This window comes from Sus scrofa, chromosome 4 (assembly GCF_000003025.6).
Source record: "Sus scrofa isolate TJ Tabasco breed Duroc chromosome 4, Sscrofa11.1, whole genome shotgun sequence".
NCBI classification, from domain to species: domain Eukaryota; kingdom Metazoa; phylum Chordata; class Mammalia; order Artiodactyla; family Suidae; genus Sus; species Sus scrofa.
The window spans coordinates 127,486,689-127,505,856 of NC_010446.5; the positions used below are offsets into that span (position 1 = coordinate 127,486,689).

The 19,168-nt window shown below is 44.2% G+C and overlaps 1 protein-coding gene across 17 annotated transcripts in view; it reads left to right on the top strand.

The window, feature by feature from the left end:
- Positions 1-19,168, top strand: part of KYAT3 (kynurenine aminotransferase 3) — a 56,292-nt gene that overhangs the window by 35,214 nt on the left and 1,910 nt on the right. For all 17 annotated transcript variants that reach the window (XM_001929384.5, XM_005663713.3, XM_003125926.4 and 14 more), the window contains 5 exons: positions 4,021-4,097; positions 5,594-5,683; positions 8,643-8,829; positions 11,347-11,423; positions 12,146-12,232. In XM_001929384.5, coding sequence (XP_001929419.2) covers positions 4,021-4,097; positions 5,594-5,683; positions 8,643-8,829; positions 11,347-11,423; positions 12,146-12,232 — 518 coding nt within the window. The remainder of the gene's footprint in view (positions 1-4,020; positions 4,098-5,593; positions 5,684-8,642; positions 8,830-11,346; positions 11,424-12,145; positions 12,233-19,168) is intronic.

Consider the following 19,168-nt stretch of genomic DNA (forward strand, 5'->3'; position numbering starts at 1 on the left):
GAGAACGAGTCTTCTACGGGAGAATGTGCGAACAGAGAGCAGGGCCAGAGGTGTGCACGCTGTGGGGCCTTGGCCCAGCAGGCTTTTGTTATTCGTCAAAATTGCATCCACGTCTGTCTGGTCAATGACCTCTGTTTCATCTGGTCGAAAATCAGACCAACATGGACAATTGCATTTTTTGGTAATGTTCTTAGATTAAGCAAAAGAGGAAGAGGCATCTGTCGAATGAATTAATATACTTTTACAAATGTTCATGTCTATGCAATACTGACTCAAAGCTTTAAAATTTTAGTTAACTTAGTTTAGCAATCTTCTTTCCAAAAGATTTTTTTAAATGATCGTGAAATGTATTGTTTAAAACCTTACATTATACGCCCTTCATGGTAAAAGTGTAAATGATGATGTTATTTACTAAAGATATCAAGACATATTTTTAACTCAGATTTTTACTTATTATGACAACTGATAAAGCAAAAAATGAGCTTGCTCTTTCATTAGAGAGTGCAAAACTTATCCTACCGAATCCAGTGGCCTTTGTTACATGAAAGATGCTAAATGGCTATCCTATCCATTTGCAAAGTGCAATAGTGGCTCTTTAATATGATACAATAAGGCTTGCTAGCCAGGCATCATGAAGTTAGCATCATCTTCGTGTTGTCACAGGGGGAGTTTTCCCTGGTTCAGTTTTCACTCTTCATGTTTCTGATCTTTATCTGGCTTCTACCAAAGCCGAAGTCACCTGTGAGTAACCGTTTGAGCTGCCGTGTCGGATTTAAGGATCATGGGTCATAAAGTAGTGTGAAGATCAGTTGCCTTTCAGGTACAACAGCAAGCTACACTTACTAATACTGGTTACTGGATGATGTTGTTGTTGTTTCAAACCGTCAGACCTGCCAAGATTTTTCCCTGTGGTTTGCCCACCTGCAGTGCTATGGTCGTCTCCTCTGCCTGTTTGTTCACATTAACTTCCGAGCTCCCCAAATCTCTGAAAAGGAGGGGGCATGAACATCCAGATGCTTCTAAATGACTTAGGACCCTTTTTGTTGAAATAGTAGAACTTGTTCTTATTGGATCAGATTTTATTCAGATGACCTTTCCAGGTTTCAGTAAATTGACATTTCAATCAACGAAGGAAGCCTCTCTTCTAGAAAAGATTATATACTAGTACATTGATATTTATATACTAGTCCATTGATATTTAGTACAAAATTCCTTGTAAATTATTTAGCTGATCAGCTTACTCCTTGGAAAAAAGACATCTACGTTAATATGCAAAGTAACCATCAAAAACATATTTAGCTCTCCTTTTAAATACCATAATTAGATTTGATATTTTGTGAGTGAAATCTACATTTGATGTGTGTATAGTTTTTATTTCCTTCACATGTAACTTACTGTGAAAACATGCTGGGATTGTGTTAGTTTGGGTAATTCTTATTTTAAAATAATTTTTTTTTTTTTTTTTTTTTTTTTTGTCTTTTGTCTTTTTAGGGCCACACCCACAGCATATGGAGGTTCCCAGGCTAGGGGTCCAATCGGAGCTACAGCTGCCAGCCTACACCACAGCCATAGCCAACACCAGATCCGAGCCACGTTTGCAACCTACACCACAGCTCATGACAACGCCAGATCCTTAACCCACTGAGGGAGGCCAGGGATCGAACCTGCAACTTCATGGTTCCTAGTCGGATTTGTTTCCGCTGCACCACAACAGGAACTCCTTAAAGAATTGTTTCTAAATACTGTTCTTATTAATAGGGTTTCCCGATTGGGACACATATTGTCACTTGAAAGAAGTGCCTTATGCACAGTTTACATTTTCTTTGGTCAGATGCGAAAGTGGCGTGTGTGTTGCATCCTTTGGAATATTTTGGAGGACTAGAAAGGTCTTAAAATTCGAAAGGTTATAATTATTTACGTCAGTTGCTAGAATCGTCCTTCTTTGCTTGAACCCTTGAAATATTTTCTTCATTTGTCTCTTTGGGTTTTCTTGCACTCCATGGAGAATAGAATGATAACTTTTCTGATTCATTCAATCTTCCTTCCTTTACAGATGTTGGCAGGTATTTCATGGCAGACTGAAAATGCATACACATTCATTGTGGAACTTTCTTTAGCTGCCTTACATTTTAGTAGGCACTTCGCTCTCTCTTGGGAAGTTTACTTCAAGAAGATGGTAGCTTAGACCCCACACACACACCCCACAGAAATGGGTATTTCTTTTCCCTTCATGCATCCCAACATGCAGAACAATCAAGAACATGTACTGTACCACTTAAAACAACAAGCGAGGAACTGTAGGATTGCGAGTGATGACTTTCACAACTAAATCGCTTGAGGAATATGCAGAAAGCACTGTGTGGGTGGCATTCTCAGATTAACAGAGGATTAATTTTCTGATGCCCAGCAGAATTTACAAGCTCTTGCTTTTTTTGTTGTTTTGGGTTTTTTGGCAGTGCCCTCATCTGTAAGCTTCCGGGCCAAAGACCAGTCCGGTGCCAGAACAGGGACCTGAGCCACTACAGTGACAACCCCAGGTCCTTAACCCACTGGGCCACAAGGGAACTCCAAGTTCTTGCATTTTATACCTTCATGACTTTGACACCTGTATCCCCTTTGCCCAAAACACATTCTCTTCTCTGCCTGGCAAAGGCCTGTGTGGTCAAGCTTGGCTGGCTGCAGAGAGCTACCCTAACCCCTTGTCCTGTTCTTGCCGAGTACACCATGCCTACTACTGTTCTAGCTCTTAACACACTGCAGTGCAGCTGCCGTTCTGCCTGTCTCCCACCACCACTAGACATTAAGCTTCTTGAAGATAGGAGCTGTGTCTTTCTTGTCTTTATTTCCTCTAGACCTGGGTTAGTCCCTGGCACCTGATCCTTGCTAATAAATGTTTGTTGAGTAAATGAGTAAGTGAATGATTTTATTCAAGATCCCAATCAGCTTGAAAACTTTTCTATAGTCACTTCTTCCCATTACTGATGGGATCTGCATTTGTGAGTCCGCTTACTCGCTGAAACGTATTTCTGACCCCAAATCAGTGGCACGCCTCCTTCAGGAGCAGATGCAGAGGAGCAAAAATTTGCGTGGCCTGATAGGCATGTTCAGTCAGCAAAGGCAGCACTCATCCTATAAGCAGGTGTCTTTTTCACAGTGATTTTGGTATTTTCATTGGCCCCAAGCATTGAGCTGAACTGCTGTCTAATGTCTCTAAGAACACGAAGGCCGGGTGGAGCATCACAGAGGAAATACATGTGTTAGGTAAGCTCCACGCAGACACAAGTTCTAGGGTGCTTGGCCATGGGAGTATCAGTGGTTGATACCTAACAGATGTGAGGCTTATTGGGGGATGAAAAAAATGTTCTAAAATTGATCGTGGTAACAATCTCTGGGAATACTGCATGTTTTAAATGAATGAATTATATGCCCTGAGATTTATATCTCAGTGAGTTATTACTGGAATACGTACCCATTCACACACATGCATGCAGGTCGCTGGCACTGACTCTCCCCACCCCACCTCACCCCAGAGTTTCTCAGGATCCAAGAATTTGTCTTTTTCTCAAGTTCCCCAGTGATACTGATATTGCTGGTGTGGGGACCACACTTAGAACCATTGCCCTAGGAATTCTGTAGAAATAGACTGGGGAGATGGGCAGAGCAGAGGTAAGCTAAACAGCAGTCAGGGCCGCAGCCAAAACCGTGTGGCAGAATGACTCTCTTGGGCATCTACCTTCTGCAAACATGAGCCCAGGTGCCTGCGACACTGACCGGCCCGGAACGCCCCCTGCTGGCGCCTCTGCGCTCCCCAGAGACAATTTTGCCACAAAATGCTTTCAAGTAACATTTTCAACTGCTGGGATTACAGTTAAATTATCGTTTAACAAACAAAAACAAAACTATTGAAATAACTAGATTCACTACACTCTAAGGCATTTATGTGTTTAGGTTATACTGAGTGACTGTAGATTGGTTGGGAAGCGATTGTCTAACTTTTTTTTTTTTCTTTTTTCTGTTCAGCCACTTTTCCGGGTATGTGGGAAAGAACGATAACCATAGGAAGTGCTGGGAAGACTTTCAGTGTAACTGGCTGGAAGGTAAGATGAAGAGGAATGTCGTTGTTTGAAAACAGGTGTGGATTTTCTTCCTTGTGGAGTTTTTATGTTTCCGTTTTTTGTTTTTCTTCTTATGGCCACACCTGCAGCACATGGAAGTTTCTGGGCCAGGGATCAAAGCTGGGCTACAGCTGCAGCGACTCCAGATCCTTGAACCCACTGCACCGGGACAGGGATTGAACCTGCACCTCCGCAGCTCCCTGAGCCGCTGCAGTCAGAGTCTTAACCCACTGCACCATTAAGTGCAGATTGTTTGTGTTTTCCATGCAAATGTGTGGAGTTTACAGCTTCTTATACTTACCGGTCTTTTGCTTATTTACTCGTTTAGTCTTCGTTTTGGCCTTTCTCCTTTTTGAGACCTAATCATTCCTTTAAACGTAAGAAACATTAGGTAATTTTATAGGTAACCAACTAAGAAAACTTTTTTCTTTGCTAAGAATGTTCAGATTACTGCCTACTAATATAAAAGGAGAAAAAAATAATAGCTAACATTTTGGCATGTATTATGTGCCAGGTTCTAAGAGCTTTTACACATACTGATTCCTTTCACTCTCATAACCACATTGTGAGGTGGGTATAATTTATTCTTCCTATTTTACAGACAAAACGAAAGTACAGAGAAGCCAAATAACTACTTGCCTAAGGTTACACTGCTAATAAATTCAAGGTCCAGCCAGGGCAGGTAGTCTAGGTTCAGAAGCCATGTTCTAGGAGTTCCTGTCGTGGCTCAGTGGTTAACGAATCCAACTAGGAACCATGAGGTTGCAGGTTCGATCCCTGGCCTCACTCAGTGGGTTAAGGATCCGGCGTTGCCGCGAGCTGTGGTATAGGCCACAGATGTGGCTCGGATCCCGCATGGCTGTGGCTGTGGTGTAGGCTGGTGGCTACAGCTCCCATTAGACCCCTAGGCTGGGAACCGCCATATGCCGTGGGAACAGCCCTAGAAAAGGCAGAAAGACCAAAGAAAGAAAGAAAGAAAGAAAGAGTCTATGTTCTAACCCCTGCAGTACGTAATACAGTCACAGTTTATCCGACTGAAACTTGGTTCTCTTCCACCCTCACCACTCCTGAACTTAGCTAAGAAGCAGGGAGCATCAAAAATGAGGCCGGAGAACCAGATTGTGGCGGGGTCCCTTAAGGCTTCCATTCAAACTGTCCTTAACCTGTATGTAATTCGAACAAGCTTTGTTACTGCTCATAGACTTCCAGAATTTCAGGTTCAAAGAGGGGAGAAGATAATGCTGACGAGGACTCTGTTTACCTTTGGGAAGCAGAGTTTAGTGACTCTTGTTGAAACTGTTCCACAAAATGAACAGGGGTAAAATGATTCTCACTACCAAGACCACACTCCTCTCGCGGTGTGAGCCTTTTAGAATCGTGTATATTTAATGATGGCCTTAAGCCTGGCTCCTCTCTCAGAGGTGATACTTCCCATTAGATTCATTTCTGAAATCTGCGTGTATCTTTTTCTTTTCCAGCTGGGCTGGTCCATTGGTCCTAAACACTTGATAAAACATTTACAGACAGTTAATCAAAACAGCATCTTTGCCTGCGCCACTCCCTTGCAGGTAGGTGTTAGCGTGGCTGGGGGCTGAAGGCCCGTCTTTGGGTGGAGGTGTTACTGTTACGTTGTACCCTTGAATTGGCTTAGTTCTTCCCCTTCGTTTCCCTGGGGAGCAGAGCCGCTGGTATAATTTGGGAACTAGGAGCAAATGCATGTTCATTGCTGTCTAGAACAGCTTTTTTGTTCGTTCGTTTTTAATACGTGAAGTTTTCCCTCGGAACACTCATCCGTAGCTGGTGGGGTTACAGAGCCCTGCAGACTCTGTGGAGGACGGTGACGCCCAGGCAGAACTCAGGCGTGCCTGCTCTGTGACGCAGCGGCTGCCCTCTGGGGAGTTGGCCTCTCGCTGTGAGCGGCCCTGGTGAGAGGTCTGTCTGCACAGGGCCGTTCACGCGGAGGATGGGACGGTCCATCTGTAGACAGTGCGTTAAATGAGCCATCCTCTGTCCGCATATTTAAACATGATATGGATTAGTTTCCTACGTTTCTGTACCAGATTTCCACAGCCTTATTGTGGGGATGGGTTGGGTTGGGTTGGGTTTTCGGCCTTGGCGTGCGGTAGCGTGACGCGGGATCTCAGGTCCCAGAGCAGGGATCCAGCCCAGGCCTCGACGGGGAAAGCACTGAAGCCTAACCCCGAGACCAGCCAGGCACCTCCCCACACTTAGTGCTTCAAAACAACACAGATCTTTTATCCTAATGTTCTGGAGGTCAGATTCCTCGTTCCTTCTGGAGGATCTAAGGGAGAAGCCATCCCTTGTCTTTCCTGGCTTCTGGGTGGGCAGTGCCTGGAGGGACAGCACAGGGGCGACGCCATCTGACCTGTGTTACCCAGGGACTCGGCTGCCTTGCTGAGACAAAGACCATCCAGGAGAGCGACTGCAGGGGCCTGAACCCATGTGGGGACGTAGAAGTGGTCGTGTGTGAGGGCAGAGCTGACGGTGTTGGCCAGTGAGTCCCCCGCGGGTACGAGAAGAGAGAGGGGTCCGGCAGGGCGCTCCGCGAGGGTGGGCACTTATGTCTCCCGGGCTTCGCACACTCTAGGGCAGCACGTATCTCCTACTGCAGGGAGTGATCAGTTCCCGAGAAAAGAAGGATTCCATGAAGAGTCTGGCGTAGCTTTTTCTGAATGTCTTTTTCTCCATTTGAGCTGAGTGCTTGTTTATTTCCACGCCTCAGACAACCAAGTTTGGAAGGGGAAGCAGAGGTTCGGAGGCTAAAGCGCCTGCTCCCTGTCGACCCAGACTGGTTTAGTTCTGGGGAGGTGAGAGTTCTTGGGCAGGCCCTGCTCTGTGACCTTGCCCTTGCCCTTCGCCGTCTCCTCGCCAGGCTCTCTCGTCCCTCCCTTCAACCGCACCAGACTTAGTTCCTCCAACAGAAGGCATTACATCCTGGCGGTTTCAGGTATTTGTCTTCTTTCTGATCCCTCCCGCCTGTCCCTGGCAGGACACACTGTTCGGAGGTTCCATAACGGCAAGTACCGTGTTTCCTCTGTCTGTCACGATGTCCCCAGCGCTTATCACACACCAGGTTTAACGTAGGTATTTAGTGCGAGGATGAGCTTATCCTTTAGCTCTTGCTGTCTCTTGGTTCTGATCAGGTTCCTTAAAATGTGGCTGCTTCGCTCTGCCCTGTGTCTGAACGCCTCGAGGTTCTTGATGGTTTGCTCAGACCTCCTCCTTTGCTCTGAGAACCAGTTTTGCCAAAAGCTGGCCCAGTTCACCTACCAGACTCCTGCCCTCCTCTAGTACAGCTCCCTGTTCTCTTCAGATGCCCTCACTTGGCCTTTCCCTGTTCCTGGCCTGTCACCGTGCAAGACTTCTACCTGGTCTAAACCACACCGGCCTTTTCATTTGGCCCCGTTTCTCTCCTGTCTCTTCCGACTTTCCTGAAGAATGGCAGACGAGTAACTGCAGTTGTCCCCAGAAACTGGCTTCTAATCCCTGGGGACTCAGGCCCCCTTACTGGGACTTGAATGATTGGAGCAGGGCTTTGCACATTTCCTGGGAGAAACATAGTCAGCTCTCATCTACACGACTCGTCCTTCAGGGCAGTGGGGGGAACGCTGGCTGGTTCATCTTTTCTCTGGTCTGCTTTCAGACTGAGACACACAAGTCATTCTACAGCTAACCTCAACAGAAAATAGCAATGTCTTTGTGTTTCCAAGTGAGCCGTCTCTGTAGTGCAGCTGACCTCATTAGCTGCAGCTTCTTCCTCCAAAGACGGTGGAGCTGCAGTTGGTTGCATCTCTAGATGGAGAAGCCATGGATGCAAAGGGCTCCGTGGACCAGACCATTTTATATAAGTGACTTGAGCATCTGTGGATTTTTGTGTCCACAGGGGGCGTGGAACCAATCCCCCATGAATATCAAGCAAGGACTGTACCTCTGTGTCCATTGGAATTGTCATGGTTTATTTTCAGCTCTTTACATTTGATTTAATCATTTCTCTGTAACTGATACCACCATTAATCTACAGAATTTCACATAGGTTCACAGGGATTCAGTCGTAGTTCCCTGAATGGCGCTTTGCCAGTCTCATGACTCAGAAAGTCTTGGAGTTCCCGTCGTGGCGCAGTGGTTAACGAATCCGACTAGGAACCATGAGGTTGCGGGTTCGGTCCCTGCCCTTGCTCAGTGGGTTAACGATCCGGCGTTGCCGTGAGCTGTGGTGTAGGTTGCAGACGCGGCTCGGATCCCGCGTTGCTGTGGCTCTGGCGTAGGCCGGTGGCTACAGCTCCGATTCAACCCCTAGCCTGGGAACCTCCACATGCCGTGGAAGCGGCCCAAGAGATAGCAACAACAACAACAACAAAAGACAAAAAAATAAAAAAATAAAAAAATAAAAATAAAAAAAAATTCAAAAAAAAAAAAAAAAAAGAAAGTCTTTATGCATATTCTACTGGCAAGCTTGGCCATAAATAACATCGCCGTATTTCCCAATCATTTTTCAATACCACACAGGAGGCCTTGGCTCAAGCACTGTGGGTCGACATCAAGCGCATGGACGAGCCGGAGTGTTACTTTAATTCTTTGCCGAAGGAGTTGGAGGGCAAAAGGGACCGGATGGTACGGTTGCTTGACAGTGCCGGCCTGAGACCCATAGTTCCTGACGGGGGCTACTTCATCATCGCCGACGTGTCTCTGCTAGGTTTGTAAAGGTCTTCATTACTGCGTCTCTGTGGAAACCCAGCTGGAATTATATCAGAATGATGAAGAAAAGATGGGCATCAAAGCCATATCTCATGTTAGACGTGGAAGTGGGTTCCCGCAGTGTCCTGTAATCTCCTTGACAGTTCAGTCCTTGACCTTGAATGTGGTGGTTGTTACGCAGTGATGGTTTTCTGCTTAACACAGACTCTGCGGTCATCTCGTTCTGGTGTGTAATTTAAAACACAGGCACATGAAATACTGTATCTTCCTGTGTCCCTTTTAGTAAAACTTTAGTTTCCTTTTTACTTAAATAAGATTTTGGGAGCATCAGTGCTCTTGGGGAATGCTTGCCACTTTGGAGGGTACGGGCACCATGTCAAGAAGGAAAGTCATGTTTACGGAAGGTCTACATGCCAAGCACTTTCAAGCACCCTTTTGACAAAAGCAGTGTTCGTTCCAATTTTAAAGGCATGAAGCCTTAGAAAATGTGAAATAACGTGCCTGAAGTCACATAGCTCGACTCCAAAAAGCAGTGGTCTTTAAATAACCTGAAGCTGTTCTATGTAATTCTGACATGCCACCCAAATCTCAAGTTAGAAGCAGGATGATGTTTTATGGATAACATCTTTCTTATAAATAAGATTATTCCAGTCGTTCGAGTGCGATAATAAGGTCCTGAATTCTGGGGGAAAGAGTGGGAATGCAGCAACCAATTCTGATTCATGTACATGCGCAGGGTCGGTTCTAGACCACCACAATAAATACGCTAGTGCTGTTAGAATACGGTTCACACTCCTACCTTTAATAAAGCACTATCTTGTTTGGAGTTCCCGTCGTGGCTCAGCAGTATCCCTGAGGATGCAGGTTTGATCCCTGGCTTCACTCAGTAGGTTAAGGATCCAGTGTTGCCCTGAGCTGTGGTGTAGGTCACGGATGTGGCTTAGATCCCAAGTTGCTGTAGCTGTGGTGTTAGGCCGGCAGCTGCAGCTCCAACTTGACCCCTAGCCTAGGAACTTCCATATGCCGTGGGTGGGACCCTAAAAAGCCCCCCCCCCAAAAAAGAAAGAAATATTTTGTTTCATTTCTTTGAGGGTCTCTGTCTCAAGCATACAAAAGAAATAGATTCCAACATTCTCCTACCTATAAAATCTTTAGCACTGTATTTGTTCCCTTGTTTTTCTTTGAGCACCATGGCAGTATATTTCTGTAAGCTTTACAAGAGTAATTGAGTAGTAGAGCCAGGGTCACTATAGTTAGTTAATGCCCGCCTGTTTCTCCCACCAGTGCTGTGATTACCCCTTTCTCCAGGTTCCCTTTGAATACACCGCTATTGTACTTGTCACCTGGAGTTTTCACATAACTGATAATTAGACTCGATTATAAGTTGTCATTTTTGTTAGAGCCAAACCTGAATTAAATGTGCATGTGTACATACAACTTGAAATATTAAGTTCTTGTAAAATCAGGTTTGCTGTTTCTCTCAGAATTGTAGCACAAATAAATGAAAGAATCATGTAACAAAGAGTGCTTAATAAAAGGTAGAGTATTATTAGCATTATTACATGAAAATTTTACTGTCTTGAGGCACAAGAGAAAATTGAAATAAAATCATTAAGGAAAACCATAGTAAGATATTAAAAAAAAAATGCAGGTGAAACTTGCTTCAATGTCAAGGTTTTTACACTGCTATTTGAAAAGACCCAGTAGTGTGTAGTGAAAAGATGGATAACAGCCTTAATTTATTTTGAGAGATAAATTGTAAAATTTCGTTAATACTGTACCCATCAATATTTGTTGCTTTGGGGCATTCAAAAAAGTCTGAGTACAAGTAAGTAAAATTAAAACCATGTGAAATGTGGATTGCTGAATCTGAATGCCAGAGAAGTATTGTGCCCCGACCTTAAAGCAAGATTGGAACAAGAGATAATATATATTTGAGATTTTTTTCACCAAATTTAAAAAAAAAAAAAGTGTAGCGTTGGAAGAGGAAACAATAAGGATATCACTTGAAAGAACTACACAGACATCTTTCCTTCATAAAAATATTAATTTATTCGCTCCACTCATGCTTTTCCTTACTTCCGTGCCAGATGCTGACCTAAGTTACAATACACTTGGGGAGCTTGCGATCTAATGATGAAGTCCCATTTGGAGGTATAATTATTATGGATGAACGCTTTATAAATTTAGCTATTATTTCCTTAATAATGATCACAGAGGCGTGTGTTATTTCTAAGTGGAAAGGCAACACCCCTCTTTCCTTCCTCTTTCCTACTCTCTTCTGATGCTAAAGGCTGTGCAGGCAGCGTGATCAGCCAGAGGCACGCGTGAGCACGGCTCTAGCATATCCGTGAAGCGGCTCTGTGGACTCTTACACCACCGCACTGCAGGCTGAGACTCCAGCAGACGCTGCGAGTGCCTCCCGAGAAACAGATTCTGAGTCTTGAGAGACACAGGAAGTACGTGTTGCTTCAGATGTAATACACAGGCCGACCGTGTTTTATTGTCGTTTTAGATGCAGACCTGTCTGATATGAAGGACAGCAGCGAACCTTATGACTATAAATTTGTGAAGTGGATGACTAAAAATAAGGTAATGGGAGTTCCCCTCGTGGCGCAGTGGTTAACGAATCCGACTAGGAACCATGAGGTTGCGGGTTCGGTCCCTGCCCTTGCTCAGTGGGTTAACGATCCGGCGTTGCCGTGAGCTGTGGTGTAGTTTGCAGACGCGGCTCGGATCCCGCGTTGCTGTGGCTCTGGCGTAGGCCGGTGGCTACAGCTCCGATTCGACCCCTAGCCTGGGAACCTCCATATGCCGCGGGAGCGGCCCAAGAAATAGCAACAACAACAACAACAACAACAACAACAAAAGACAAAAAAAATAAAAAAATAAAAAATAAAAATAAGGTAATGTTTATGGGCCTTTGCAGTATTGGGCTGTATGTTATAATGAATTTACGAAGGAAGCCTGCTGACATGCTTTGAGCAATGTTAACTGTAGTTTTGTCACAGGATATTCTATTTGGAGGATTTTTTTTTTTTTGGCCTTGCCTATGGCAAGGTGTGTGGAAGTTCCTGGGCCAGGGACTGAACCCATGCCACAGCAGTGACCTGAGCCACTGCAGTGACAACACTGGATCCTTAACCCTCTGTGCCACAGGGAAAGTCCAATTTGGAGGATTTTAAAAACATTTTTTAGAAATTTATTATAAACATTTGTAAGTATCTGTGTTTAATATTTGAACTCCTAAATTAATATTTAAATGTAAGCAGTTTTTCTCTTTTTCCTATTGTATCTTCCTATTCGTTTTTCAGAAACTGTCAGCCATCCCAGTTTCAGCCTTCTGTAATGCAGAGGTCAAATCACAGTTTGAGAAATTTGTGCGATTTTGCTTCATTAAAGTAAGTACCCTATTCCACTCAGAAACACATCTATAATATCCTTCCTTCCAATTTATAAAGCACCATTTTTGGCTGTTGCTAGATATGACGTACTCATATGCAGTTTTAAATTTTGTCTTGCTCCCGTAAAATTAACAAAACTCACCAGTTTTTGAAGCTGAGTTTATGGGATTACAACATAATCAAACTCCTTACCTATAACATTATAATGTCCAGCATGAAATCAAATATTACTACACATGTGAAGACACAAGAAAATGTGACTCTTCATGAAAAATAAAAAAGAAAAGCAGTTAATAGAAACAGCTTTGGTGACTCAAATGTAGGAGTTAGCAGGCAAGGACTTGACTTTAAAGCAGGTATTATAAATGCACTCAAGAAATTAAAACATGGTCATAATGGTCAAAACTATTTAAAAAGAACCCAGTGGAAATTAAAGAATTTAAAAGTGTAATGTCTGATGTGAAATATGTATTGAGTTTAACATATAGTGGATTTAGGATGTGAGAGAAAAAAAAAAAAAAAAGAGTCCACCTGGATATAAATCTATAGGAATTATCCAAGCTGAAAAAAAAGAAGGAAAAACTATTTTTGAAAAAATAAATAGGGCCTCGGATCTCTATGTCAGTGTCAAGTAACAGTATATGTATGTGTGTGTGGGAAGGAAGGATGGGAGAGAGAAAGAAAAGAAAAGAGAAAAGGAAGAAGACAGAATGTGGCAGGAAAAAAAATGTTAAGAAATAATGGCTACAATTTCCCCTGTTGGTGAAGAACAGCTTAGAGATCTAAAAATTTAGTGACTCATACAGGATACAAATAAAATCACACCTTGACAGGTCCTAATCAAACTGCTGAAAACCAAAGGTGATAATAAGATCTTGAAAAAAGCCAGAGAAAAACTACACCTCACATGCAGAGTAGCAAAACTATGACTGCTAACTAACTTCTCATCAGAAACAGTAAGACCAGAGTGCCATGAAATGACATCTTCAAAGTGCTAAACTGAAAAACACATCAGCCCAGAATTCTATACCCAGGAAAATATCTGTCATAACTGAAAACAAAATATACCTCCCTGATAAATGAAAGCTAAGAGAATTCGGAACCATCAGATGTGTGCTAAAAATAATCTGAATGCATTACTGCTATTGCTTAGATGTTAGCGCTACTGAAATCCGTCTTACAAAGATGAAGGCACTCTCTGTGCCAGCAGTCTTCTCTATAAGCCTGTCAGAATGCTGTCAACACTGTGTTCAACTTTTATTTACTTATGTATTTATTTTGGCCGCACCCACAGCATGTGGAAGTTCCTGGGCCAGGAATCAAACCCATGCCACGGCAGTGACAATGCCAGATCCTCAAGCTGCTGTGCCACAAGAGAACTCCACACTGTTTTCAACTTTTAGAGATGGCCTATCGACAAACTAGTGGTGTCTTATCCAGAATAAAGTATAGATATGAACAACCAACAATGTCAACATTTAATTGACTGAAATGTAGAAAAAAGGGCGAGGCCATTAACACTCTCATCTCACAGTGGATCTAGGACTAGAGGTATAGATACAGTATTTGAAGTTGTAAACAACTAAGAGGAGAAAATAACATAAGACGTCTGGCTTTAGAGTAGTAAACACACCCCTTCCCCATTCTCTTCTTGGAAGTTATTTAAAAACATCAAGGAGAGGAGTTCCTGCTGTGGCTCAGTGGTAATGAACCTGACTAGTATTCATGGAGACTCGGGTTTGGTCCCTGACCTCGCTCAGTGGGTTAAGGATCTGGCCTTGCCATGAGTTGTGGTGTCTAACACATTTGCAGCTCAGACCCCGCCTTGCTGGTGATGTGTGGAGGCCAGCAGCTATAACTCCAATTCAGCCCCTAGTCGTGGAACCTCCGTATGCCACAGATGTGGCCCTAAAAAGCAAAATATTTTTTTTTAAAAAAGCCATCTGGGAGAATGGAAAACAAATTCACAAATCCCCCAGTCCTGAAGAAGAGTTGTCAAGGTCAGTGAAGGTAATGATAGAGGGAAACACTAAGAAAGGCTCCTGCGCTACATCTTTAAATTATAGACAGAGCCAGCAAGTATCCTCCATGTCATCCAGAACAGCAGGCACAGAAGCAGCCGGCACTTGTCCAGACCCATCGGGCAGCGCGGAAGAGGCGGAGTGGAAACACACAGTCGTGTCCTGGAGAACCTAGGCCAGCTGGGATGGAAAGGAGATGGTTGGGCTGTAGACTTGTTCTTCATTTCTGTCATTTTTGCTGGAGCTCTGTTAAGGCAGTGTGGAAGCAATGTATCAAGTTGGAGGTAGCCAAGTTAAATTAGTTGGGGAGAAATAAAATCTACAGTAACTCCCCCTCAGAGTTCCCTTGTGGTGCAGTGGGTTAAGGATCCAGCATTGTTACTATAGCAGCTCAGGTTCATGTTGTGGCACAGGTTTGATCCCTGGCCCAGGAATTTCCACATGCTGCAGCCATGGCCAAAAACAGAACAAAACAAAAACAAAAATGAAAGAACTCCCAGAGTTCCTGTTGTGGCTCAGCGGTAATAGTAATGAACCCGCCTAGTAACCCTGAGCACACAGCTTTAATCCCTGGCCCCATTAAGTGGGTGGAGAATCCAGCGTTGCCACAACTGTGGTGTAGGTGACAGGTGCAGCTCGTATCCCGCATTGCTATGCCTGTGGTGTAGGCCAGCAGCTGCAGCTCCAATTCAGCCCTTGGCCTGGGAACCTCCGTATGCTGCAGGTGTGGCCCTAAAAAGAAAAAAAAAACCCTCCTCCTCCCCCTCCCAGAAGTCTACATGAATCCTATTTAACTTTACTGCAAGCCAGGGAGAGAATTTCTGTTCCTTCCGGTGCTTCCCTGGTTCCTGCCTCACACAAACCTGCAAATACTTCAGACCATATCAATCTTCAGATCATAGACAGAGCCAGCAGGCAGCGTACTCATTGCCAAGAACAATAGGAACCGTGGGTGTGCTGGCAGTGGGAGCTTACAAAGAGATTTCAATCAAAAATGAGTAATAAAAAGGGACCCGCTCTGAATCTGGAAAAAAGATGCTATCGGGGGAAAAGGAGAAAGGTACAATGAGAAACAGGTGTCAGAGAATATTCCACCAAAAGGAAGAAGGACATTGCCATAGAGCACATAAAACGTGTGGTATTTCAAATTCAAAACCTTTAAGATAAAAGTTACAGCAGAGATTTTTAAACGTTCAGGAAGGATAGAGTGAGATGGTGGAAGAAGACAAAACGGCAGCTGTCAGAGCTCTGGTTAGAAACCAAAGACACCTAAAGCTATGGGTAATTGTAGTGACCTTGGAAATGACACAGAGAACACCGAATGCTTCTGCAGGCACACAGAGGATTGAGAAGTGGGCAGAAGAAGCGAAAATGAACAAAGAACTTAAAAATATTAGAAAAATGATAGCTGTGGAAGCCAAATGGAACCCAGATCCCAAAGGTTGCAGATGGAAAGGGGAACAGAGGAACTGGGAGAGAAGGTCATGGCTTCACTTCACAAACACTTTGCATTGAAAGCAAAGAGCTACGTCTAAATGTGGGAAAGGGTTGCCTTCTCTTGGGAAAAGTCGTGCCGGAATAACGCTGAGACATCCTTTGTTTATTCATATATCGGACTCTAAAGATAAGGAAACGATGCTTTGGCATCTAGACGAAGCGATCAAGCCTCCAGGGAGACAGGGGAGGGGGGTCCCTGTGGCCTCAGCCCCTGGCCTCAGCATCCGTATTGGAGGATAGCGGAACAAGAGCGAGAATTCCCTAGGGGAAGCTGACACAGCGACCCAACCTCTTGGAAAGGCAAAAATCAAAGAATGGCCAAGCACACCAGGAAAATAGAAATTAAAAGAAAGAGGGTTGAATTTAGGGCAAAATTAACCAAAAAGCAGCACTTTACAATGGCTATTGTAACATCTTCCGTAGCTGTCAAATCCAGGATGCCGCACATCCCTCATAAGCAGAGAGACAAAAAGAGAAACTACAATGAAATTGTATTTTATCTGTTATATGGGAAACAACCAAGACAACTGAAAAGGTTAAGACACTGACATGCACTGATCGAGAGTATAATTTATAAAATCTCTAGTGGTTGATTTGAAAATGACCATCTAAATGTAATTGAACGTGTCCTCTGACCCAGCAATCCTACGTCTAGGATTTTTTCCGCTAGAGTTACTTGGCCATTGGCTGTCTTGTGTTCAAGGATTTTCAGTGGAGCATTGTTTATAATAGCAATGGATTACAAACAACCAAAATAGGAGTTCCTGTGTCCGCTCAGCAGGTTAAGGACCCAGCATTGTCTCTCTGAGGATGCAGGTTCGATCCCTGGCCTCACTCAGTGGCTCAGCGGGTTAAGGATCTGGCGCTGCTGTGGCTGTGGTGTAGGCCGGCAGCTGCAGCTCTGATTGGACCCCTGGCCTGAGAACGTTCGTATGCTGCAGGTGCGGCTATAAAAAGGAAAAAACAAAGTACTCACCAGTGAAGACCCTTGAATAAATTATGGTACATTCTCATCCATAAAAGAATCAGCAGCCTCATGGGGTGATAGAGCATAAGCTAAAAGCAGAGAGCAGCCCAGTTTGAGAGAAATACTAACATTTACATAACAAGGAAAGGGGAGTTCCCGCTGTGGCTCAGCAGTAACAAACCCCGCTAGCATCCAGGAGGACCTAGGTTCAACCCCTGGCCCTGCTCAGTGGGTTAAGGATCCAGCCTTGCCATGAGCTGTGGTGCAGATCTCAGATGCGGTTCAGCCCCCATGTAGCTGTGGCTGTGGTGTAGGCCGGCAGCTGCAGCTCTGATTGGACCCCTGGCCTGGGAACTTCCATGTGCCATGGGTGCGGTCCTAAAAAGATCAACCAAAATTTAAAAAAAAGGAAAAGGAAGGGAGAGAGGGAGATAGATGCTTTTAAACACCTGGACTATCTCTGGAAAATGCATGACAGGATCGCAGTGTTGCCTCTGGGGAGAACTGGGTGGCTGCAGGAGATGGGTGAGCAGCTGGCTTACTTTAAAAAAATATTTTGAAATATTCTCAGTCAATGCGTTTCAGAACTTTTTTTAACAGTTTCAGAGTAAGTTCCGAACTTAATTATTGCTGCCTGGATCAACACCAAGTACTTTATTGTATATGCCCCATAAAGAGCATTCTTCTACAAAACCACAGCGTGACCATCAAAGCCAGGAAGAGCGTTGCCGTATCATTCTGTCTAATCCTCAGATCACACTCAAGTTTCACTGTCCCAATAATGTCCTTTCTATATCAAACAAAAAGTAAACAAATCCAGGCCACAGTCATCCATCACCAACCCGGGCTGGGATCATGCCTTGTATTTTGTTGTCACATCTCCAAGCGGGAATGGTTCCTCCGTTTTTCTTCACTTTTATGACCCTGATACTTTTGAAAAGTATTGACCAGTTATTGTGAAGAAAGTCCCTCACTATTTGTTTGCCATTTTCTTCTGTGTAGATTCAGATTATGTACCTCTGGCAGGAAACCACAAAAGTGATGCTTTCTTCATTGTGTTGCATCCTATCGGATAGCACACGGCTCTAATTTTTCCTGTCACTGGTGATGTTAAGTTTAATCACTTTACTAAGGCAGTTCTGCCAGACTTCTCTATTTAAAGTTATGCTTTTTCCCTTGATAAATAATGAACGTTTTATGGTGAGGTGCCTTAGAACTATGGAAATATTCCATCAAGCAACGTATTCATTTATCTATTCCTTCATAGAAGTAAGGACTCATGAATTCCTGTTTTATTCAGTAGGTTATAATTTATTATTACTTGTTTCGATGCCCACATTTCCCCAGACTTGGCCACTAGAAGCCCCTTTAAGCCAGCCCCTGTTGCCTTTGACAGGTCCCTCACTTCTGAGCATTCCCCTACTTTCCGGCATAGCGAGATGCACCAGGTTCATTTGTCATTGTCTAGCCCAATCTGGAATCACCTTTCAGTGGAGAATAGTATTAAGAAGCCAAGATCTGGGCACTAGGAGTGCTCATTCGGGTGAGGTACTGGTGCTCCCAGCCCCCACAGTGGACAGAGGGAGGCATCCATAAGTGCATATGTGTGCATTCTTCACCTGTGTCGATTCGGTTTATTTCTGTGTCTATCTACATACATTGAAACCACCGCAGGGTTTATTCTAGCTTTCTCCCCTTCTGTATTTGTCACTCCCTTCTTGGATGGTGAAACTCCTGGCTCTGGGCATATGACTACTTCTTTAATCAATACCTCTGTATGTGATACAGTCTCTGTACATGATACAGTCTCTGCATGTGATACAGTCTTTGTATGGGACCAGTCTCAGCATGTAATACAGTCTCGGCATGTGATACAGTCTCTCTGTATGGGACCAGTCTCCCAGCAGTGTCACTGCCTCCCTACCCACCACCCCTGACAGGCATCCTTTACCCCATTCAGGCTTTGACTCTGTACAGGCTGCTGTCACTGTCCCCTGCATGGTCCTCCTCCTCACCTCACCTGGGCTTCAGCACCTAGGTTCCACCTGGAACCCCCCCCATACAAATGCCTTTCTTACTCACCCCCTGGACCCTAACACCCTGTTCCTAGTCAGTGCCACCACTGACACCACCACCACCTCATGTCACCCATGTTGGCAGGTCTCCTCACTCCACTCTGGCTGCAGCATCCTGCACCAGACTGCCAAGGCTTCCCCTCCTGCCACTTCCCTCAGCCCCACCTAATGGCTTTGGACTCAAACATTCTGGAGGGAGGAAAGAGAAAGGAAAGGAGAAGTAGAGAAAGCAGAAGAGGAAATTAACCCATCAATTTAATTTTATACTACTTGCACTATTACTTATTCAAAAACAAATGAATTTTATCAATACAACTGACCCTCAAACAGTGTTGAAGGTTAGTCTTATAACTAAGAGACTTTGATAGGAGGG